We start from the raw sequence: 25769 nt of genomic DNA on the forward strand, positions 1-25769 counted from the left end.
AGTGAGGACAGACAGTAAGCTTCAGAGAGAAGTAGTATTTGGGAGGTAGCTTTCTCAAATCATAAAAAAAAATCAGATACAAGAAATGGTTAAGAACTACTACATTACTGAGAAATAACAAGGAAGTCTAATCTTTTTATGATGCTGCATCCTGAACAGGACCAACAGGAAGGGCAGAATTAATTGGCTATTTTACGCCCTTCAACAATTATTTGAACTCATTAAAGGGAATACCTTGGAAAATATACCAGCAGGATTCTTAAGAATTTGAATTTATAACCCCTCCAAAAAAAGCCATACATTTATAAAAATACACACAAACCACTTATAATTAACACAATAGGGATGCCTCCCTCTGTGTATGGTAGATTCCCAATTCCTCAGGTTACATGATGGTCCACACACCACAGGACACAGACCTGAGATAACGCCCAATCACTTCTCAGCAGTCTCTAGTGACAGGTAGATATGGAGAGACAGTAACTAACAGAAATGATTGGAAATTCATGTCCAGATTGGAATTCACTTACCTTATTCTTGGAAAAATCATAATCAGTATCATTATGCCCAAATAATGCTGGGCAATTCAGTTTTCAAAATAGCAGATAAAATGTGCGATAGACATATTTAAAACGTCCTCAAAGAGAACCTTGGAAATATACCCGGTGCTACAAAAGTACAGTAACAGAATGTGCCAGAAAAGCAGTAATTTCTCTGTGTTCTTTAAAAGAGAATGAAAGATAATTTTGAAAACATACAATTTTCATACTACTATATTTAATATAAATTACAAGATAATGCAATCTATTGTACTAAAGTAATACTGAAACGGGGGGGGGGGGAGTGGGAAGACTGAGAATCTGTGAGTAAATACAGGCCTAAAATACAGTTATAATTAGAATCCACTTATATGTGATTATATCTGCTTGTGGACCTTGAATGAATTCCACTAGCTTGTCTAAATACAACAGATAGCAAATGAAGTTAATGAGCATCTGATCACTTAATTCTGAAATAGTGATCTCTAAAAATACACTGTGCAGCTATATTTCTACTAAGACAATAAACAAATTTATTATAGCTTCATTTATATTGACTCCTGATAAGTTTTTCCAATTATCCTAGAGAAATGTTAGCTGTTTTGCTTACAGAAGGATAGAAGAAAACCATATATTCAAAAGCAACCAGGCTAGTCACTTTACAATCTCTCCCTTTAGGAAAAATCTTTGCTCTGATTTCCAATCAAAAGACATCGTTATAACTTCACTTTGCAAAATGTAAAATAAAATAACTATTTTGCTGAGTATGTCATAGTCTCATTTCTTACTAAGCTTAGTCTTAGGCAAAATGAGAATCCTTGAAGTACTTTCAGACACAATTCTTAAAACAGCATTCTTAAAGAAATATTAAACAGTGAATAAGGAGCTTTAGAATGAGATTACCTGTGTTCAGAATCCCAGCTCCAAAACATAGGAGATATAACAATAAAACAATTTATATAGTTTCAGTTTGCCTCATAAACCTTTTTCTTCAATTATATAAAATCCATTAAATACATATGGAAAACTGATTACATTTGTAAACTTGAGCAAGTTAACCTCTCCAAACCATAACTTCCATACAGTGAGATTAAATAATACAAGGGAAGTTCTCAATAAATGCTGGCTTTTTAAAATTAATGTTTGTTACTATCAAGTGATCATATAATAAGTATGTTAATAATGTCATACATGTTTAATTCACATGCATTTTCTGATTTCCAAAAAGATTGTAACAATGTCCAATGATGGACTCATACTAATTGTAAATCAGAGGTAAAACTAGAATAGCTCTTTAAATATTTAAGCAATCATGAAAGCACAGAAGACCCTTTCAAAGTATAAAATAATTTTGAAATAATGGACCTAGAATTCCTACATATTCTTCTGTCTTGTAAAAGCCTAATCATTCATCATATCTATAAATTTGTTGCTGGACAAAATCCATTGATTTCTAGTCAATTCTGCCTCAATCCAATAGTTGAATGAATATGCTATAATACTTATATTTTTGAAAATTGCCTGCCTCCTGTCCATAGATGGAGTGAACAAAAATGACTGCAATGTGTAGAGCCTGTTTTTATCGCATTTGAGTGTCAGAAAAAATATAATTTAGCATTGAGGAAAGTGAAATAAGTTGTATTCACTTTTTTTAACTTTTTATTTTGCAATACCTATAGCTTCACAGGAATTTGCCAAAATAATACACAGAGATCCCATGTAACCCCTACCCAGTCTCCTCCAGTGGTTATTCTCATCTTACATAACCATAGTAAAAGATAATAATCAGGAAGTTGACACAAGTAATGTGTCTGTATAGTTGAAAGTAATTTTGTCACATTGGTACATTTGGGTAAGACTCAGCCCTGTCAAGGTATAGAGCTATTTCATCCACAAAGATCTCCCTCATACCACCTTTTTAAATGTATGTCCATTTTCCTTCCCCTCAACATCCAAGTCCCCTAGAAATCACTAATTTGTTCTCCATCTGTATACTGTCATTTCAGGAGTGTCATAAAAATGGAATCATAACATATGTGTTCCTTTAAGATTTTTTTTTCCACTTAGCATAATGTCCTGGAGATCTGTCCAAGTTGTGTTTATTAACAGTTCATTCCTTTTTACTGGTAGGTAGTTTTACATGATAAGATTGTGCCACACTTTTAACTATTCACCTGCTATAGGACATTTAGGTTATTTCCAGTTTTGGCTACTACAAATAAAGCTGCTATGAATATCTGTGTTTAGGTTTTGCGGGTGAATATATGTTTACATTTCTGCTGGATAAATGCCCAAGAATATGATTACCCAACTGACATGAAAATTATAATTTAGTTTTTTAAGAAACTGCCCAACAGTTTTCCAGAATGACTGTATCATTTTATATTTCACCAGCAATGTATGAGAGATCTAGTTTCTTTGCACCCTTACCAGTAAGTCGTATTGTCACTATTTCATATTTTAGCTCTTCTAATAGGCATATACTGATATCTACTTAGATCTTATTTTGCATTTCTTAGTGGCTAGTGATATTGAAGTTCTTTTCATGTGTTTATTTGCCATCCTATTTCCTCTTTAGTGAAAGATCTCAACACGTATTTTGCCCACTTTCTAATTGGGCAGTTTTTGTGTAAAATATTTAAATTGTATGGGTTCTTTATAAATCACAGATACAAGTCCTTTGTCTGATATAGGATATGCAAATATTTATCCCAGTCTGTAGCCTGTCTGCTCATCATCATAATAGGATCTTTCACAGAACAAGAATTCTTACATTTGATAAACTCCAATTTATCAATGCTTTTCGTTACTGTTTTTGTTTGCAGATATGACATGACTACAAACTCTTCACCAAGACCTAATTTCCAAACAGTTTGATCCATTTTTTCTTCAAAAAATTGTATAGCTTTATGTTTTACATTAGTCTATGATCAATGTTGAATTAATTTTTGTATAAGTTATAAAATTAGGTTAAGTTCATAAGTTTGCCTGCGAATATATAAATGTTCCAGCCTGTTTGTTCCATTGAACTGCTTTTGCATATTTGTCCAAAATCATTTGGCTGTACTTGTGTGGGACTATTTCTGGGATCTCTATTCTATTTCATTAATCTACATGCCTATCCTTCTCCAAATATAACACAGTCTTCATTAGACTGCAGCTAAAAAACAAGTCTTAAAATGAGATAGAGGGTTTTCTCCCACTTTCTTCTTTTTTTCACAATCATTTTCTCTCTTCTACTTCCTTAGTATTTCCATAAAATTTTCTGAATAATCTTGCCTATGTCTATGAAATGTCATACAGACATTTTAACTTATATACCAATTTGAATTTCCACATTCTTATTACTAGTATATAGAAATATAACTAATTTCTATATAATTTTCTCATTTTTTACAACTTTCTTAAACTCAGTTGTAGGAAATTTTGTTTTTGTCTTTAATTTTGTAGAGTCCTTGGGATTTTCTATGTATTTTGTCATGTCACCTGGAAATGGGGAGAGTTTTATGTGTCCCTTTCTGATCCGCATACCTTTCCTTTTATTTTCTTGTCTTATTGCAGTAACTGTCAGTACTATATTTAATGAGAAGGGTAAGTGAGGACATTTTGCCTTGTTCCTGATCTTAGGAAGAAAGTATTCAGTCTTTTACTATTAAGTATACTGTTAGCGTAAGTGTTGTATGGATGCTCCTTATCAGGTTAAAGTAGTTCCTCTCTATTATTGGTTTTCTGAGAGTTTGTGTTTGTTTTTAATAAACGGAAGTTAAATTTTGACAATATCTTTTTCTAATAAAAGTCACATGATTTTTATTCTTTAGCATTTGGTGAATTAGGTCAATTGTTTTTCAAAGAAATGAATGGAGATCAGGCGCAGTAGCTCACGCCTGTAATCTCAGCACTTAGGGAGGCCAAGGCAGGTGGATCACTTGAGGTCAGGAGTTCGAGACCAGCCTGACCAATGTGGTGAAACCCCATCTCTACTAAAATTATAAATATTAGCCGGGTGTGGTGGAACCTGTAGTTCCAGCTTCTTGGGAGAGGAAGGAGAATCACTTAAACCTGGGAGGTGGAGGTTGCAGTGAGCCAAGATCGCACCACTCCACTCCAGCCTGGGTGACAGAGCAAACCTCTGTCCCTTTCCACACACACACACAAATGAATGGAGCCTTACATCAATACAGTAAACCCCACCTGGCCATGTTGCATAATTATTTTTACATTACTGAATTTTATTTGCTAATATTTTACTAAGGATTTTTGTTTCTACATACATGAGAGATACAATTTGTAGTTTTGTTTTTTTGTTTTGTTTTGTTTTGTTTTTTAACTGTCTGTCTCTTTTGGTACCAAAGTAAAGTAGGGCTCTAACACGAATTGAGAAGCATCTGTTTTTCTTCTATTTTCTGGAAGATATTGTATAAAATTAATGTTAATTCTTCTTTAAACATTTGGTAGAATTCTCCAATGAGACCATTTAAGCCTGGAGATGCCTTTTAGGATAATCTAAAAATTACACATTCAGTTTACTTAGTAGCTACAGGGCTATTCAAATTATTGTTTTAATGTTGAGTGGATTATAGTAAGTAGTTTGTGCTTCTTGAGGAATTGGTCCATTTCATCTTAGTTGTCAAATTTATGTGTGTAGAGTTGTTAGTAGTATTCCTTTATTATCTTTTTGGTATCTATAGAGTCCATATTGATATGTCCTGTTTTATTCCTGATATTGGTTATATATGTCCCAGTCCAACCCCCTTTCTGCCAGTCTGGCTACAGGTTTGCCAATTTTATGTATCTTTCCAAAGAAACAGCTTTTGGTTTCAATTATTGTCTCTAATACTTTCTAGTTTTCAATTGCTTTTATTATTATTTCCTTATTCTACTTGCTTTGGGCTTGTTTTGCTCTAATTTCTTATTTATTTATTTAGAGACAGAGTTTCACTCTTGTTGCCCAGGCTGGAGTGCAATGGTGTGATCTCAGCTCACTGCAACCTCTGCCTCCTGGTTTCAAGCGATTCTCCTGCCTCAGCCTCTGGAGTAGCTTTGATTACAGGCATCTGCCACCATGCCTGGTTAATTTGTTATATTTTTAGTAGAGACAGGGTTTTAACACGTTGACCAGGCTGGTCTTGAACTCCTGACCTCAGGTGATCCACCTGCCTTGGCCTCCCAAAGTGCAGGGATTACAGGCGTAAGCCACCGCTCCCGGCCTCTATTTTCTTAAGTTGGAAGCTTATTACATATTTGAGACTTATCCTCCTTACTAATATAAACATTTACTGCTACAAATTTCCTTCTCATTACTGCTTTGGCTACATCTCTCAAATGATGATATGTTCCAATTTCCCTTTTATTTAGTTCAATTTTATTTGTCCCCCACCCCTCTCCTTGAGAACCTCTTTGACCCTTTAGATTATTTAGAAGTTGTACATGCTCCTGTTACATTTCTAACTTTATTCTATTGTGATCAGAAAACACAGTCTGTATGATTTCAATTCTTTCAGATTTGTTGAGGTTTGTTTTATGGCCCAGGATATAGTCTATCTTAGTATATAATACGGTTTGATTATGTGTCCCAACCCTAATCTCATCTAGAATTGTAATACCCATGTGTCAGGAGAGGGACCTGGTAGGAGGTAATTGGATCATGGGGATGGTGTCCCCCATGCTTTTCTCATGATAGTGAGTGAGTCCTCATGAGATCTGATGGTTTAAAAGTGTGGCACTTCCCCCCTTGCTCTCTCTCTCCTTCTCTGTCATGGTAAAGACATGGTTGCTTCCCCTTCGCCATCTGCCATAATCATGTTTCCTGAGGCCTTCCAATCATGCTCCCTGTTAGTCCTGTGGAACTGTGAGTCAATTAAACTTATTTTATTCATAAATTAACCAGTCTCAGGTAGTTCTTTATAGCAGTGTGAAAACAAATTAATACAGTATATATTCTTTCATCACTTGAAATATTCTACTGTTGTTAGGTGGAGCAGTCTATAAATATAAGTGATATCCTATTGGTTGATGATGTTGAGTTTATCCATGTCCTTGCTGGTTTTCTATTTAGTTGTTCCATCTATAGGGATACTGAGGTATCCAGTTATAATTAGTTATAATTACAGATTTTGTGTAATACTTCTTTCTTTTTTATTAGTTTTTGATTAACATATTATGATGCTGTTACTTTGTGCATGCTCCTTTAGTACTGCTATAGGTTCTTGTTGGATAGACACTTTTATCATAATTAATGTCCCACTATGTCCTGGTAATTTTATTTTCTCTAAAGTATTCTTTACATATATTAATGTAGCACTCCTTTATTATAATTAATGTTTGTATACATTTATTGTGATAATGTAGTTTTTTTGATGCATTTATTACCATGTTTTTACTCCACTTTGCAAATCTGTCTTTTAATTGGTATGCTTAGACCGTTTACATTTCATGACATTCCTGATGTATTAGGAATTAATTGTGTCATTTTATCTTTTTTGTTTTTGGTTTATTCCCTATGTCTATGTTTCTGTTTTATTTTTCAGGAATTTCTGTGGGTTACTGGAACATTTTTTATAATTTTATTTGAGTACATTTCATTGTATAGTTTTTTAAATGGTTGCTCTTGATATTACATTATATATATAAATGTATCACAGTCTAGATATGTACACATTTTACTAGTCAACTGAAATAGAAAACCCTTAATTACCTTTACAGCCCCAAAACTTCTTTGTTTATAATACACTTGTATTAAATATTTATCTGTATATATAGATAACCACAACAGACAGTTAAATTTTTTAATTCGACTATAAAACAGTTTAGAAAACTGGGTGCCCTACATCCCAGCCACTCCAGCTCCAGCCATGGCTAAAAAAGGTGAACGTACAACTCAGGCCATTGCATCAGGGGGTGCAAGCCCCAAGCCCTGGCAGCTTTCATGTGGTGCTGGCCCTGCAGGTGTGCAGAAGACAAGAGTTAAGCTCTGGGAGCCTCTGCCTAAATTTCAGAGGATTTATAAAAACATCTGGATGTCCCAGCAGAAACCTGCTGCAGGAGCACAGTCCTCATGGAGAACCTCTACTAGGACAATGCAGAGGGGAAATGTGGGGTTGGAGCCCTTACACAGTATCCGCAATGGGGCACTGTCTAATGGTGCTGTGTGAAGAGGACCACCAACCTCCAGATCCCAGAAAGGTAGATCTACCCACAGCTTGCATCATGTGTCTGGAAATGCCACAGACACTCAAGGCCAGCCTATGAAAAGAGCCACAGGGGTTGTCCCTGCAGAGCCATAGGAGCAGAGCTGCATAGGTCTGTGGGAACCCACCCCTTGCAACAGTATCCCCTGGATATGAGACAAAGAGTCAAAGGAGATTTTGGAGCTTTAAGATTTAATGACTGCCCTACCTGGTTTTGAACCTGAAAAAGGTCTGTGGCCCCTTTGTTTTGGCCAATTTCTCCCATTTTGAATGGGAACATTTACCCAATGCCTGTACCCTCATTGTATCTTGGAAGTAACTAACTTGCTTTTGCTTTTGCAGGCTCATAGGCAGAAGGGACCTGCTTAGATGAGAGTTTGGACTTGGACTTTGGGTTAATGTTGGAATGAGTTAAGATGTTAGGGAACTGTTGGGAAGGCACAATGTGTTTTGAAATGTGAAAAGAACATGAGATCTGAGAGGGACCACGGGCAGAATGATATGATTGGCTCTGTGTCCCAACCCAAATCTTATCTCAAATTGTAATCCCATGTGTTGAGGGAGGAATCTGGTGGGAGGTGACTCATCATGCAGGCAGTGCCAGTTTCCTGTGCACACTGTCTCTCTCTTCTGCTGCCTGGTGAAGAAGGTGCCTCCTTCCCCTTTGCTTTCTGCCATGATTATGTGTTTCCTAAGGCCTCCCCAGCCATGAGGAACCATGAGTTAATTAAATCCCTTTCCTTGATAAATTACCCAGTCTTAGGTAGCATCTTTATAGCAGTATTAAAACAGACTAATACAGCTATAGAATTCTGGATTGATATTTTTGGGGGGCACTGGGAAAATTTTGTACAACTTCTTTAGCCTGTCTAGTTTATGACAAAAAATCTGCTATCATTTTAATTATGTTTCCCCTATAGTTAAAGTGATGTGCCTCTCTCACTACCTTCAAGATTGGTTCATTGTCTAGTATTCAAAACTAGTTTTAGTTTGATTCATGTGAATTTCTGAATTTCTTTGAGTTTATCCTGATTACGGTTCCTTCAGCTTTTTGAATCTGTAAGTTTATGTCTTCTGACAAATAAATGTTATCCTGTGTTTTTTTGTTGTTTTTTGTTTGTTTGTTTGTTTGTTTTTTAGCTCCCTCTCTTCCTCCTCTCTTAGCACTCCAATGAGACAAATGTGGGATCTTTTGTTACAGTCCCACAGGTCCCTGAGACTCCGTTCATTTTTTTTTCTCAATCTATTTCTCTATGAAGCTTGGATTGGGTAATTTCTACTTTTTTATCTTCAAATTCAATGATTCTACCTCTAGCGGCTCCATTTAGCTGAGATTTTTTTTAAAGTTATTCTATTATTCAGTTCTAAAAATATCCATCTTGTTCTTCTTTGTAACTTCTGTTTTTTGCTGTCACCTCATCATTGGCCCTATTTACTGTCTTTTCCTATTCATATAGAGATTTTTCTAGTTCTTAGTATTATGAGTGATTTTCTCCAGAAATGTGAACTTTTAGGTATGATGAGACTCTGGATATTATTTAAATCTTTTGTTTTAGCAAGGCTTCTCTGACACCACTCTGTTGAGTTAAGCAGGGTGATGCCTCACTACACAGTGGAGGTAGAAGTTCAGATTCCTCACTCTGCCTCTGTGTATTGAGTATTGATGAAATGAGTATTGATGAAAGGATTCTCATTGTTTGCTGGGTGGGGGTGGAAGTTCAAACTTATCACTAGACCTTCACTGATCCCAATCTTGCTGAGAAAGGCAAGGGTACCTCATTACTGCTCCCAAGTGACCTCTATGATCTCCACTCACCATGGTAGAGTGTGGGGTGGAAGTGGCTTCTTTACCTCCAGGTGGTGGTAAAATTCCTGACTCTCCATCAGGCCACCTCTGTCACCACCCCATCAGAGAAGGGTTGTGGCATCTTAGTACCACTTGTGATAGTAGAAGTTCAGGCTTCCCCCATGGACTCCATTAACACCATGCAGGGGTGTAGGGGGAAGGGATGTGTTATCCCCCAGTGGAAATGAAAGTCCTGGTTCCCCAGTCAGCCTCTTCTGACACAAAACAGGGAGTTATGGCACTTTGTTACCAACAGGTGGGGGTGACAATCTAGTCTCCCCACTTGAGCTATAGTATAAAGGTTGGTATAGGGCCACAGTATTTTTCTGGGGTGTTTGGCTGTAATAGAGCAGTTATTGACTAAAAGTTTACTCTATTTCTAGTTGACTCTTTTCCTGTTCCATTGGCTAGAGATAGTAGACATTTTTTGAGGTTTTATTTGTTTGTGTCACTTAGCATTTCTGGACTGCTGGCTTCTCCTTCACCTGTTCTGCAATATGTCAAGCAAAGAGCAAACTTTGACTCTTGAGGTTGCTAGCTGCTCTGCCTTCTTATCTTTAACTTTCAAAGCCTTCTTATGTTTGTTTTATACAGAGTTTCCAAGAGTTTTAACCATAGGTAGCAAAATGAATAGGGAAAACTTTTTCTACTCCATCTTTCTGGAAGAGCTGTATTCACTTTTGAAATGATTAATTCAATACCATATCCATTTGATAATTCTAAACATTAACAGCCAATTTTTGTCTTTGTTTCAGAGAGATGTTGGTTTTACTCCAAAATACTTTATATTGAAAAAAAAATGCTAAACCTAACTATAAGTTGAGTCTAATAGGAATTTGGTATGACAGTGCTATTCTCTTAGGATTGAATCCATTCCTGTTACTTGCTTTCCTATAAAAGCAAAATTAAAAGCAAATAAGCAAACAAAACAAATCTAGAAGTTATATTTTTGCAGTATTATAATTTAAATTTAATTAAATACGTTTCTAAATTTGGCAAGCTAAACATAAAGCCTTAAAAATTTGAGCAAAATTGTTTCAAGTGAAAACCTGAGCTTGAAGCCAAGAATGCACTAACCATTGTTCTTGAAATGTACAAATGGATACAAATCAGCATACAAATGTCCTGATGAAATTCTTTTTGTGTTCTAGAAGCTTATTTCTGGAACGTATATAAATGTGAAAGATGCACAGAAGCGAAAAACATGAACTGTCATTGAAGTTAATTTGAACAATACTTATACAGATCTGTGAGGAGCACATTATTATTATGCTAATATGAGCAAACTGAAAATGACAACATATTTGTTACCACTTAAACTGGATCAATCTTATGAAACGAATCTTTCTTCAGTCCACTCCAAAGACATGAAAATTTTAACGTTTCATATTCTTTATTTCCAAATAATTTTCTTGACTCACTCACTCACTCAGTAAATATGTACTCTGTGCCATATTATGTCACTTCAGTTGTGGAGACACTGCTTTATGACAGTGGTTTTCAATCTTTAGTGGCAAGAGGAATCACCTGGAATGCTTTTTTGTAATCACAACCCCTCAGTTTATTCCCAAAGATACCGATTTAGCAGTCTCAGCTTGGGTCCAAGAGTCTACAGTTTTAAGAAATTCTTCATATAACTCTCATTCTTATTTGTATATTGGTCTGCAAACTACACTATAAAATCACTGTCCTATATGATCTTCATAGTTCCCTCTGGTTCTCATATTCTTTTTCTCTCAGCATTTAGGTCACTGAACTTTTCTTTGTTAACTTTTAAGTTCAGAGATACAAGTGTAGGTTTATTGCACACATAAACTTATGTAATGTGGGATGGTTGTACAGAATATTTCATCATCAAAGTATCAAGCCTAATATCTACTAGTTATTTTTCCTGATCCTCTCCTTCCTTCCACCCTCCATCCTCCAAAAGGCCCCAGTGTGCGATGTTTCCCTCTATGTATCTGTGCGTTCTGATAATTTATCTCCAACTTAAAAGTGAGAACATGGGGTATTTGGTTTTCTGTTCCTGTATTAGTTTGCTAACCATAATGGGCCTCCAACTTCATCCATATTTCTGCCAAGGACATGATCTTGTCATTTTTTATGGCTCCGTAGTATTTTATGATATATATGTATCACATTTTCTTTATCCAATCTATCACTGATGGGCATTTAGGTTGATTCCATGTCTTTGCTACAGTGAATAGTGCTGCAATGAACATATACATGCATGTGTCTTTATAAAAGAATGATTTGCATTCCTTTGGACATATGCCCCGTAATGGGATTGCTGGGTCGAATGATATTTCTATTTTTACATCTTTGAGGAATTGCCACACCGTCTTCAACAATGCCTGAACTAATGTACACTCCCACCAACAGTGTATAGGCATTCTTTCTTCTCCATAGCCTTATCAGCATCTGTTATTTCTTGATTTTTTAACAATAGCCATTCTGACTAGTGGGTCACTGAACTTTTAAAGGAACCCTGTAACTTCTAGGAATGTTAATGAGCTTATCCAGCCAACTATCAAATAACCAACCTATTCTAGAAGGATGTGTTTTCCAAGCAGAAATTTCAGTCATTCCTGGAAATTTTTTTAAATCCTGTTTATATCTGGCTGGACATCCTGAAACCATTCAAGGACGTCTACCTTTGTGAGAGCTACACATGGGATTCTGTATCACCTAGAGCCATCAGAAAAATCATTTCATTGAAATGCCTTTAACATGCTTATATTCAATATAGAAGCAATATAAATTGTTTGTATCTTTCTTAAAATTTATATAAGAAGGTCTTTGGTTAAAAGAATTCTGTATTTTTACAAGTTGTATTTAATTTATTTATTGTTCTATTTAATGTGTTTATGCAGTTCAGGTTGAACCCCAGTATAGTCATAGATAAGCACCAATCATACTAATAACTGTAAAATAATAAGCTATCACTGACTACACTAACATTACATTATAGCAAAATTTTAGCCAAATACTAGTATCTTGTATATCAATGATCAGCATATCTGAGTTTATTTCACAGGGAGTCTCAAAACAAATCAAACATCTATTTGTTCCCTTATAACATTTAGAAAAGATCCAATATTAAATCTGCATTGAGCATGGAACTTGCTTCAGCTACTAAAAAATGAATAAATTAGAGGACAAACGAGAAGGTATTATAAGTAGGTAAGTACAAAGACTTAACCTTATCTTGATTTTTTATTCTGACTTATAAGGAAGCTAATACATATATATTTAACTTACCTCACTCATTTGGAAAGAGTAGTCTATATGTTTATCGGCGTGTTCCCCTAAATTAAATAAGAAAGAGAAAAACATGTTAAATTAGCCAACTGATCAGAATATGTTCAGAAGTCTGTGTAAGGAAAAAATACGAATTGAATGAATTAAAAAATTCAAAGAAAACATACTAGAAGAAAAGATGCAAGGTTATTCAGGAGCTAAATTGTTTAAAACAGACTCCAAAAGAAGTCTTACCTAAAACTGCCTATAAAAGCAAAAGCATATAATACTGATGTGTAAAATATAATCTCAATTACTGAGAAATAAACTTAACTCTGATCAATGCAGTTATTAATCTATAACCACAAAACCACTAAGAGCAAAATACCCAGTAAGGTGTCCATTGATATCTCTTAATTCTCACCATGTGAGATTTAATATTCTCTCAGCTTGTTTTCCTGATGTCAAACCAGACAGGTTGCATGTAGAACACTATCAGTTTCTAAATAGGCCAAAGTACTTTCTGGACATACAGATAGCCCCATAATGGTTATGCATTTAGTCATTTGCACTAAAATACATGTTCAGATAAGTTTATGACACTAAAAAAGTTAAAGATAGAACTGAAATTCTTATTTTCTAGTGGTTCCAACTTGAAAAAACCCTAAGATATATCTAAGTCAAAAACTTCATACACACACACATACACACACACACACACACACACACACACACACACACACATATATATAGGAGAAAATATCACAATGGGAACCGCATAAAATGCTAGCACTTTAAGCACAAGTTAGTGACTACAATTTTAGAAATAGGGTAGAAAAACTGGTGAATGAAACTGAACAGAGCCCAGAACAAGACACTTTATTATATGGAAATTTGATATTGAACCATTGTAGGGGTTGATTTATGTCTCTCCTACACCCAAATTCATGTCCATCTCAAACCTCAGACTGAAACCTAATTTGGAAATGTAGTCTTTACAGATGTAATTAGTTAAGGACCTAGAGATGAAGTTATACTGGATTTAAGGTGGGCCCTAAATCCAATGATGGATGTCCTCCTAAGAAAAGAAGAGGGAACAGAGGCTCAGAGGAAGGCAATGTGAAGATAAAAGCAGAAATCAGAATGATGTGTCTACAAAGCCAAAAAACACCAAGTATTTCAGGTGCTATAGTCTGAATGTGCTCATGGTGCAGAGCTCTTGTGAATGGTATTAGAGTCCTTATTAAAGAGATTCCAGAGAGCTGCCTTCCCTCTTCCATCACGTGAAGACACAGTAAGAAGATGTCATTGTGGCCGGGCGCGGTGGCTCAAGCCTGTAATCCCAGCACTTTGGGAGGCCGAGACGGGCGGATCACGAGGTCAGGAGATCGAGACCATCCTGGCTAATACTGTGAAACCCCGTCTCTACTAAAAACTACAAAAAACTAGCCGGGCGAGGTGGCGGGCGCCTGTAGTCCCAGCTACTCGGGAGGCTGAGGCAGGAGAATGGTGTGAACCCGGGAGGCAGAGCTTGCAGTGAGCTGAGATCCGGCCACTGCACTCCAGCCCCGGCGACAGAGTGAGACTCCGTCTCAAAAAAAAAAAAAAAAAAAAAAAAGAAGATGTCATTAATGAGCTAGGAAACAAGCCCTTACCAGACACTGAGTTCAGTACCATGATCTTAGACTCCACAGCATCAAGAGCTGTGAGAAATAAATGGCTTGTTCTTATAAGTAAAAAATAATAAAATAAAGCAATTGTATAAATCCAAAAAATATTTTTAAAATCTACTATTTGTATAGCTTATTCACAACCCAAGTATAATAGTCCAATTCCTTTTCATAGATCACACAAATCACTCAGCTATTCTCTTAAATAATTAAGCCCATTATATACATTAATTTATACTTGACAGAAATTCAACTATTATAGGTCGGCTAGGGAATAAGGTTCAAAGTTTTCTGCAGAGGAATATTTTGATTTTTGATTTGTACATTGGTTAAAACAAGGCTTGGATGTGAAAATAAACATTGATTTGCAAGAAAGCTTTATTTTATTTATAATTTTATTTTATTTTAAAAAGCAGATTTATGGTTCATAGCTTTGCTGGTATAAGATGGGGTCATTCTTGATATAAGTTTTCTGCCTTTGGCAAACAGTAAAATTCTTTAAAATTAACTAAAACCAACCTATGTCTCCAGCCTCACCCTTTTGCGCTCTTAAGTCTGGCCCACTAGTCTCCTTTCAGATCCTTATATCTTCTTTCAGTTTCATTCTACCTCTTTGTGGGGCCTTAACACACAATTACTCCTCTGTAAGGAATGCTCTCTGCTATGGATTGAATGTGTCCCCCAAAGTTTGTGTGTTGGAAACAATCTGCAATGCAACCATGTTGGGAGGTAGGAACTTGAAGAGGTGATTAGGTCATGAGTGTTCTGCCCTCATAAATGAATTAGTGCTGTTATCACAGGAATAGATGTGTAACTACAAAAATGGATTTGTTATGAAAGAAAGTTAGGCCATCTCATGTATGCATGCTCTCTCACCAAGTGATGCCTTCCACCATGTTATGACAGAGCAAGAAGGGGCTCACCAGATGTGTTCCCCAATCTTGGACTTCCCAGCTTCCAGAACATGGACCAAATAAACTTCCATTGTTTATAAATTACCCAGTCTGTAGTATTCTGTTATAACAGCACAAAAGGGAATAACACACTCTCTCACTCCCGACCTTGCCCTGGGTAATTCTTCACATCTGTCAGATATCAGCTTGAAAGTCACTTTCTCCCCAGGGAAGCCTTCTCTCATCTATCTGGCTAGTTCAAAGCATCTGATATATCTCTACTCGATGGCACTTGTCAGGGTTTCAATTTTACATGAATATGTGTGCTTTTTTATTAATATCTTTTTATCCCCAAAAGAAGATAAGTTTCTGAAAAGTGAGCACAATTTCTAATTTTGTTCTTTTAGCATACTGATTGGCAAATGAAAGATGGCTGATAAACATTCATCAAAAAATTGAATGAGCAGGCCGACAAGGGAGCCAAGTTTTTCTACCACTGTGGCTGCAAATGAAAAGCGAAAATATAATGATAACTTGCCATGCACTAGGCACTGTGCAAAGAGGTATAACAAATATTTACACGGCATTTCCTTTGTATTACATATTATAAGTAATCTAGCAATGAATTACAGCATGCACAAGAATGTGCATAGGTTATATGCAAATACTATGCCATTTCATATAAGGGACTTGAGCATCCTTGGATTTTGGTACCAGTGGAGTATCCTGAAACCAATGCCTGTGGATACTGAGAGACAACAGTACTCACACACATACATAACACATCGACACAACTTCTCCCTCTAAGTGATAATTCAAATCCTATATCAGCAATTTTAAAGTACTGTCTGCCAATCCCTGTCAAGATACAATTTATTTTACTTGTAGTATGTGTCACATTTACATATTTTATTTTTTATTTAAAGTTTTATAATGATATTAAAACCATATTTGTCTTTTCAATTCTGTCGACATTTGCACTGATGATGCAAAAACAATGGGATAAAACTGCTGGTGCCATCATATGAATCAACTCCATGGCACCAGACTATACTAGTAGTCATTATATTCTCCACCATTATGCACTCTCAGTATAAAAAGAAACAAAAATGTAGTTTAACTTAAAAATGTCCTTGATAAACAGTAAAGCTTATGAAGTTTAAAAAATCTTGATCCTGAACACACAAATTTTAATAATCTATAAAAAAACAGGAAGAATGCATTAAGCGCTGCTGCTGCATTCCAAAGTACCATGGTTGCCTCATGAAAAAGTACTTTACATTGCAAGGTAAAGCAGCTAAATTTTTCACAAAAGATCATTTTAGTTGAAAGTATGATGGTAAAACATATAGGGTCGGCCGGGCGCGGTGGCTCAAGCCTGTAATCCCAGCACTTTGGGAGGCCGAGACGGGCGGATCACGAGGTCAGGAGATCGAGACCATCCTGGCGAACACGGTGAAACCCCGTCTCTACTAAAAATACAAAAACTAGCCGGGTGAGGTGGCGGGCGCCTGTAGTCCCAGCTACTCGGGAGGCTGAGGCAGGAGAATGGCGTAAACCCGGGAGGCGGAGCTTGCAGTGAGCTGAGATCCGGCCACTGCACTCCAGTCCGGGCGACAGAGCGAGACTCCGCCTCAAAAAAAAAAAAAAAAAAAAAAAAAAAAAAAAAAAAAAAAAAAAAAAAAAAACATATAGGGTCATACAGACCTGACTCTTTGTCAGATATTACCTCAAACATTAATGACATGAATCTATCATTTCATGGAAAACACCTGAGAGTATTTACTGCCAATGATAAAATTTGAGTTGCAAATGAAATAATTTTTGTAAACTTGTGTCCATCACTGTGAGCTTAACAGATTCCCAAGGCATTTCTGATGAAATCAGTAATGATGTTAGCATCACGTTTTGGTATTTTAAAGTGAAATATGTCAACATTTGGAAGATCTGTATAACTCAATAGATAACTGTTTTCCAAATAAGCAATACATGATGTTACAAAACTATGCATGAGAAAAAGATACATTCAAAGTGAAGGACAGACCAACAGATTTTAATGCAGCAGTGAAATAAAAGTTCATTTCAGTGGTTTCAAATTCTACATTATATCTAACTTTAAAGAACCTATTATACGTTGAATATGCGGGCAAATCAGAGAAGAATATCCATAATTACTCAAAAACTCTTTAAAATTATCCTCCCTTTTCAACTATAGAGCTGTAAGAGGCCAGATTTTCTTCATACACTTCAACCAAAACACAACACATCACAACAGAGTGAATGTAAATGCAGATATGAGAATACCTATATTTTATCAGGCCAGAGATTAAAGAGATTTTTTTTAAAGTAGAACACTGCACTCTTATCACTAAATTTATTTTGTTTTAGAAAATATACCTATTTTCATAAAAATATGTTAAAATGAAATAGAAGACTCCTAGGCATAAGAAATTTCAGAAGATGCCATTTAAGAAAATAGGAGAGACTGTTAATGGTGGGTGACTAATACAGCAGACGCTGCAGGCTACTGACAAATATCTTTCCTCGTCCTCCTCCTTCTTTGTTAATAGAACCTAATTATGTAGTGTAGTAATGTACTCAAGCAAGCAAAACATTTCCTAGTCTCCATTGCAAGAGTATGACATAAATTCAAAACTCTCAACTGTCATAAGTGGTATGTCTATCTCATAATGTTTGTGTACGCACTAAATAGATAATGCATGTACTTGGCATATAGGAGGTAAATGGATGTTATTCTTGTTGATATTGTTGTTATTATTCTATTCTACCATTAAAATTCAAAACTGCTGTAAATTCCTTGGGCTAAGTTTCAGAATGTCAGAATAAAATTGAAATAACTCCTTTCGTATTCAGACCTTTGTGTGGCAGAATCTGCTCCTAAAATGTTTTACTCTAAGCAAAACATGAAAACTAACCAACTATACCTATACCACTTAACTTTCTGAGTGCAGGCTTTCTCATGTAAAAGCTACAAATCTAAAGAGAAATGCTCTGAAAAATATTAAACATCATACAGTATTACCATCAATGGGTTTTACCCATGATTACTGCCTAAACATATAGCTCAAAACTCAGTTGATCCTGATCCTGATCATCTCTCATTAGATCTGTGAATGAAAAGGAGACCAATTTAGCATGGCTTTATAATGAATTGATAAAGAATAGGATTCTAAGAAATACAAGCCTTGTCTCTCAAGATATGATAGTTGACATTGACTTAGGTTTTTTTTTTTTTTTTTTTTTTAAGGACAAAAACAGTCACTATTATGCCAAAGAACAAAACATCAAACAAAATATAGTTCCAATCACAGAACAATCAAGCAACTGCAAACCTTAAGCTGGGTTTAAAGAGCTTTACAATTCTATTTTTACAAAAAGAAAGTTGAAAAACTGCAAACACTCGCCCCTCTTTTTCCTAATTATTTTTGCTCCATTTAACATAAAACAAGTAGGTGAAAAAATATTTACAAGCTGCTATTACAATTTGATGTAATGAATTTATTTGAGAATGTGGAAAAGGGACAATATGAATCCTCCAGATCACCTCCTATTGTTACTAGCTCTCCCTTCACACTGTAACCTTTAAAATTGCAGTTTTCTTTCTCTAGAACTAGCACGTGTTTTCTTCCCTTTCTAACTCTTGCTTATTTTTCACATTATATAAACCTAGACCTCTTCCTTTCAGGCCTTGCCTGAAACCTCAACTGTCCCCTGGGTTGGCCTCCCACCGGCTCCCATACCACCTTGAATGCAGCCCTCTCTGGACACCTAGCTCAATTACACATCCCTCCACAAGAATGTCAGCTCCAGAGAACCAACTGGGACACATTTTGTCAACTGCATCCTTTTGTGAAATACCAGGACATTCAAGAGGATAGATTTATTTCCACACACACCACGCTCCCTCTCACCCCTGCACACTTAGTGCTTGCTAGCTCTCTCACATGCATGCACCCTCGCAATTAGATATTTACACAGACCATAGACTCAGACACTTTCACATTCCCTCATGGAGTATAAAGATGCCGTAACTATGCATAATCACCAAACCTCTGTCAAAACAGAGGCCTGACTGAAGAGGCGGGATTTGAAGCCAACAACTCTGTCAGTTTCTTTCTATTCCTCCAACTTCCTCTAAAATGAATGGATAGGAGTATACTCTCCCTGCAGGCTAGATTCCAGGGATATGACAGATTTGGTACCAATCACTGTGGAGAATCATCAAATATGTGCCAAAAGTAAAGCCAGCCTGAAGACTGAGTCTTGAGTTTTCACTGAAAGCACATTACTAAGAATACACACTCCAGCAAATCCACAGCCCAAAAATAGCACTTGTATTTACCAACTGGTCTTCTCAGTTTACACTCTTAATAGCAGTATAAAATATTTCTAATCAGATATTAACATTACTAAAGACAGGTGGCTTAGTTGAACACAATGCTTAACAGAGCTGTGAAGATGCAAACAATCTAACATTCAATTTTTAATCTACCTTTTCCAATGCTAAACTCTCAAACTGTCTTTTCCAATACTAATTGGATCAGAAATCAGCTAAAGAATGAACATTTCTTGAGGCTATGGTGAGCTATAATTATACCACTGCACTCCAGCCCGGAAAACAGAGAAAGACCTCAAAAAAAGAAAAAAAAAAAAAAGTTAAATTCCAGCAATGACATTTTACTGGCAATGTTTGTTTATGTAACTAATTAAGTGTTCTATTACCTTCTGCCTTTAGAATTCCATTTTTAAAATTAGAAGATAGTAGGAAATTAGACAGCTGGAGATCACTGATTCCTTATGTGTTTAATTGTGAAAAAAGTAGAGAAGATGTAATACATCTTAGAACTATCTATTACATCTAAAAGGAAAAATGTTACATTCTCTCTTATAATCAATTTTATAAATTAACTCTCATATTCAGTATTTAAAGGTGATTTAGAAAGCACATATGAAATCAAGGCTTACCTACATGGGTAAATTTAGTCTAAAAAGTCTGCTTACATTTTAAAACATATAAATGAAAGTAGCTACTAAAACTTGATGCTCTGGAACTTGAATTTTTCAGCCTTCTTCAGCCAACACTTTTGTTTTCATAACAGTGTCATCTGTTTTATTTTTTATTTATTTAATTTATTTATTTATTTGAGATGGAGTCTCACTCTGTCACCAGGCTAGAGTGCAGTGGCGCAATCTTGGCTCACTGCAACCCCCGCCTCCCAGGTTCAAGGGATTCTCCTGCCTCAGCCTCCCAAGTAGCTGGGACTACAGGTGCATGGCACCACACTCAGCTAATTTTTGTATTTTTAGTAGAGATGGGGTTTCACTATGTTGGCCAGGATGGTCTTGATCTCTTGACCTCACAATCCACCCACCTTGGCCTCCCAAAGTGCTGGGATTACAGGTGTGAGCCAACACACCCAGCCAACAGTGTCATTTAACTCAAAGAGAAAATACATCTGGAAGTAGAGTTCTAAAAATCCACTGGAATATGTATTTAAAAAAAAAAAAACTCTCATAACAATGCACTTTTCATACGCCCTAGTGCTATGGTTTAAATATCCCTCCAAAACTCATAGTGGAATTTAACTGTCATTGTAATGGTATTAGGAGGTAGAACCTTGAAGAGGTGATTACGTCATGAGAGCTCCATCGTCCTGAATGAATTCATGCCATTCTCATGGGAGTGGGTTAGTTATATCAGAATTGGGTTCCTAATGAAAGGATAAGTTTGGACACATTTATCTCTTGGTCTAATGTGCTCTCTTGACCTTCCAACATGTTAAGAGGCAGCACAAAGATGTCAGATGCCAGTACCATGCTCTTGGACCTTCCAGACTCCAGAACCAAGAGCCATATATTTTCTTTATAAATTACCCAAGCTGTGGTACTCTGTTGTAGCAATAAAAAAAAAAAAAAGGTGGTCTAAGACACCTAATAAGACTGCAAGTCTCAATAATGGGCAGTAAAACTAAACCAGCAAAAGAACCGACATGCTAAGAAACATCTAAAAATATACGAGTCATATGAGTGGCCTGAACTATGTTGCTCCTTAGGCCCTGCTATCATCAATGCCACACTTCTCTGCTGCTTGGATTCTGGATCTTTGAATATACCTAGATACAGGAATTTGGGCAGAATGCAGTAATTAGTCCCAGCCATCAAATATAGGGTATACCTCATCAATATCTTTTTCTCTCACCTCCATCCTAATCAGAGGCACAATCTGGATCACATGCAAGCATAAATAGATTACAAAGGCCTTTTTTTAAAAATGGGGGAGTGTGACTGGGCATTGTGGCTCACATCTGTAAACCCAGCCATTTAAGAGGCCGAGTCAGGTGGATCAGCTGAGCTGCGGAGTTCAAGATCAACTTGGGCAACAGGGTGAAACTGCATCTTCATAAAAAAAATAATAGTAATTAGCTGGGGAGGTCGTGGTACAGCACCTATAGTCCAAGATACTCCAGAGGCTGAGGTGGCAGGATCGCTTGAACCTGGGAGTTAGAGGTTTCAGTAAGCAGAGATGATGCCCCTGCATTGCAGCCTGGGCAACAGAGCCAGACCCTGTCTCAGAAAATAAAATAAAATAAAAAATAAGGGGGTTATGCTTCAACGGACACCATCAAGAACATAGAATGATAACACTCAGAATGGGAGGAAATATTTGTAAATCATATATCTAACAAGGGACTTGTATTCAGAACACATAAAGAATTTTTGCAACTCAATAATGAAAAAGACAACTCAATATTTGTAAACAGGCAAATGATCTGAATAGACATTTCTCCAAAAACATGAATAACTAATTAGTAAATGAAAATACTTGCTACATTAGTCACTAAGGAAATACAATCAAAATCACATTGAGATACCACTGTACAACCACTAGGATGGCTATAATAAAAAAGACAATAACAAGTGTTAGTGAGGATGTACAGAAATTGGAACCCTTATACATGATTGATGGGAAGGTAACATGCAGTTGCCTGGAAAACAGTTTGGTAGTTTCTTAAAATGTTCAATATAAAGCTACCACAGAATCCAGCAATTCCACTCCCAGATATATACCCAAGGAAAATAAAAACATATGTTCATATGAAAACTTATACATCAATGTTCATAGCAGCATTTTTCATAGAAACAAAAAAGTGGAAATAACACAAATCCTACCAATTGATGGATAGGTATGCTATATCTCTACAACGGAATAGTATTGGGCAATTAATAAGAATGATGCACTGATAAAAGCTGCAGTATGGATTAACTTCAGAAACATTAATCTAAGAGAAAGAAGCCAGTTACAACAGACCAAATGTCATATAATTCTGTTTATGTGAAGCGTCTTGAATAGGCAAATCTATAGAGGCAATAAAGAGATTACTGTAGGAAGTGGGGAGGATGGGAAGTGACTGCCTAAGAGGTTTCTATTTGGGGTGATGAAAGTATTCTAAAATTAGATAATGATGATAGTTACAAAACTCTGTAAATAGACTAAAAAAATCCAACTTTACACGTCAAATAGGTGAATTTTACAGTATATAGATTATATCTCAAAAAAGCTGCTTTAAAAAGGGAACGAGGAGGATGCAGTAACACACGGTATTTCCCGGTGCCTTTGAAGACTGAATAGTTATGATCAGATCTTTTGTCACTTTGGAAAAATGTTTCCATGTTTAAATCCAACACTAAACAAGACACGAAAATAAAGTATCATTGAAGAAACTGGGGTCCTGGAGACAGCAGCAAAATAGTATGTGCATTTTAGGGAAAATACGTGTATTAAAATAGGTCCACGGAATAAAGGTGGTGTAAAGGCTTTGGCAAACAATGGGTAAATATTTCTCAGCGGAACTAAAGAGCTTAATGAAAGCTGTTTAAAAGCAACAGCAGCAGCAACAGCAGCAGCTTTTCCAAGTGCCTATTGCTCTCAGTATCTCAAACTGACAGATTTTAGGATCTGCTACTCCTACAATTAACAAGCATCTCAAAGTACGATCAGTAACGGGCAGCGAGAGTGAGGTAATAAGACTCGAGGACCAGCTCCTTACACGTGGGATAGCTGTCTTGCACTCTATACTGCTACTTTCTTTGGGAAAGCCTTGGTTTCCAGTGGCTGAATTCGGAGGCCCAAGCACCGCAGCGCTAACCTAGCAGCCCTGAATTACTCGGCGGTTCCCAGGCCTGCAGGGGAGCAAGGAGGGTGTTCTGGAACCATAGGGGTCACGGGTCGCAGGTCCCTGGCGCGCAGGAGCAGCAGAGAAATCTGTGGGGCGCCGAAATCAACCCCACTCACCCCAGGCGGGGGACTCTGCCCTGCAGTCCCGGTTTCGTGCTGGGCACGCCACGCTGCGAACCTCCCTAGGACTCAGGCCGCAGGGCGGCCAACGTACCCCGGGCCCCCGCGCCGCGGGTGGCGGTGTGCAGGAAGCCAGCCCGGCTCTCCCTTGACGCCTCTTGGCGCGGTCCTACCTTCCTCAGTCAACACTTCGAGGAGATTCGGGTCGCCCATCTTCGCCAGCTCGTTAATGACACCGGTGCCCGGGAGGCAGCAGGAGACGTGCAGCTGAGACGGGCGTGGAGATCTGGACCAGGTGCTGAATCTGACTGTGGGAACCCGGAGTCGCTGCTGCTGGATTTCTAAGGGAGTGCTCTTCCTTCTGCAGGCCTCCTTCTCCACCTCCTCCTCCTCCTCGGACTCGACAGTCTCTGGGCGCCTCAGCCAGCCGGCCTTCTTCTCCAGCGGGTACTTCCACTCGACCCGGTCCCCGACAACCTGCTTCGTGTGCTTGGCCCCGCGCTTCCCCACCCTCACCCGGTAGCGCTCTTGGGCGCTCTCCCAGTACTTCTCCAGACACCTGTCCCTGTGCCTGCCCGGCAGCCGATCTCGCAGCCGCCACTCCTCCCGGCGCTCGCCAGGGTCCTTTCCACTCCCGCCCTCTGGCAGCTTTCCTTTCCCCTGCGCTGCGTCCCTGTTGTTTCCACGCTTCTTTCCCCGCCTACAGACTGCAAGACCGGCCGGCGCCCCACCCTCGGAGACCGCCATCTCCCCGCCCCCCGGCCTGGCTGGCTCCACGCCAGCCACCTCCTCTTCGCTCAAGCCGTCCTCAGGTCCCTGCTCTGCCGCCTCCCGCACCTCCTCCGGACCCGCAGCCTCCCGTCCCTCCTCGGGACCCGTCGCCTCCGGTCTCTCGTTGGGACCCGCCGCTTCCCGTCCCTCCTTAGGACTCGCGGCCTCCGGTCTCTCCTCGGGACCCGCCGCCCACCGGCCCTGTTGGCCGGCCTCCTCCATTCTCTACAGGCTTCGCACGTCCTTTTCCACTGGGTCCACCCACGACCAGGAATCCTGGTTCCCCAGGGCTGCCGCCTCTCTCCTGTCAGAATCCCCCTCCTCCGATACCCACAGGGGGTCCTGATGCTCCCTTAGCCGGTTGGCCCGGTCCTCATCGATCCGCTTGGCCCTAAGCCCACCCTGCGTGCCACTCGGAGAGAACCCCCTCCCAGTTGGGAGTTACTTTTTGTCGCGTGGGGAAAAGACCCTTTCCCTTAAAGGAACCCCTCCCTATTTCAGGCCGGCGCATGGCTGGAGACCAAGATGCCAGCAGCCCCTGCCCCATAGCGTCTGGAGCGGGAGTATTACCTTTTCTCCTGGCCGTGCCTGCTTCCTGGGCTCCCAGCAGGATCTCTGCCCTCTACAGGTGAGGGAAGGTCATTCCATGTGGCCTGAGTTCCAAGTCAGCCTCTGCCCCTTTGTTAGTGTGGGGTAAGTTTCTCTAAGTTTCAATTTTCACATCTTTAAAGGAGAATGATAATAGTACCCACCTCCTAGGGTACTATTATCATAGGGTGTTGTGAGAAACACAGTGCACAGTCCTTGGCACAGAATGTGTTAAACATTTAACTGCTATTAAGATTAACCCATATTATAGTCCAGCTGGTATGACGCCTGTCATCATCTCAGCCGGACGATATCGCTCGAAATCTCAGGAGTTCAAGACTAGCCTGGGCAACACAGGGATACCCCTGTCTCTACAAAAAATTGGAAAATTAGCCGGGCATGGTGGCAGGCACCTGTGGTCCCAGCTACTCAGGAGGCTGAGATGGGAAGATCTCTTGAGCTCAGAAGATTGAGACTACAGGGAGCCACAATCATCCCACTGCACTCCAGCCTAAGCGATGGAGAGCAAGACCCTGTCTCAAAAGAAAGTGAAGAAAAGAAAAAAGAAAAGAAAAGAAATGAGCGAGGAAGGAAGGAGAGGGAAAAAAAAGAAAATTAACCCATATTACATTGATCCCTACTCCATTTCAAAGGGTTGCTTTGTTTCCCCCATCCACTTCCTGCCCACCCCAACCAGAACTTTAACCTCAAGAAGAAT

At 38.2% G+C, this 25769-nt stretch overlaps 1 protein-coding gene across 5 annotated transcripts in view; it reads right to left on the minus strand.

Moving 5' to 3' along the window:
• The window catches only part of ANO5 (anoctamin 5), a 105926-nt gene extending 80370 nt beyond the window's left edge, over positions 1–25556 (minus strand). For all 5 annotated transcript variants that reach the window (XM_033205855.1, XM_033205853.1, XM_033205854.1 and 2 more), the window contains exons 1-2: positions 23866–25556; positions 12834–12880 (exon numbers count right to left, since the gene is read on the minus strand). In XM_033205855.1, the coding sequence (XP_033061746.1) occupies positions 12834–12880; positions 23866–24685 (867 nt within the window). In that variant the 5' untranslated portion in view covers positions 24686–25556. The remainder of the gene's footprint in view (positions 1–12833; positions 12881–23865) is intronic.
• Between the last annotated feature and the right edge of the window lie 213 nt (positions 25557–25769).

This window comes from Trachypithecus francoisi, unplaced genomic scaffold (assembly GCF_009764315.1).
Source record: "Trachypithecus francoisi isolate TF-2019V2 unplaced genomic scaffold, Tfra_2.0 Lachesis_group8, whole genome shotgun sequence".
Classification (NCBI taxonomy): domain Eukaryota; kingdom Metazoa; phylum Chordata; class Mammalia; order Primates; family Cercopithecidae; genus Trachypithecus; species Trachypithecus francoisi.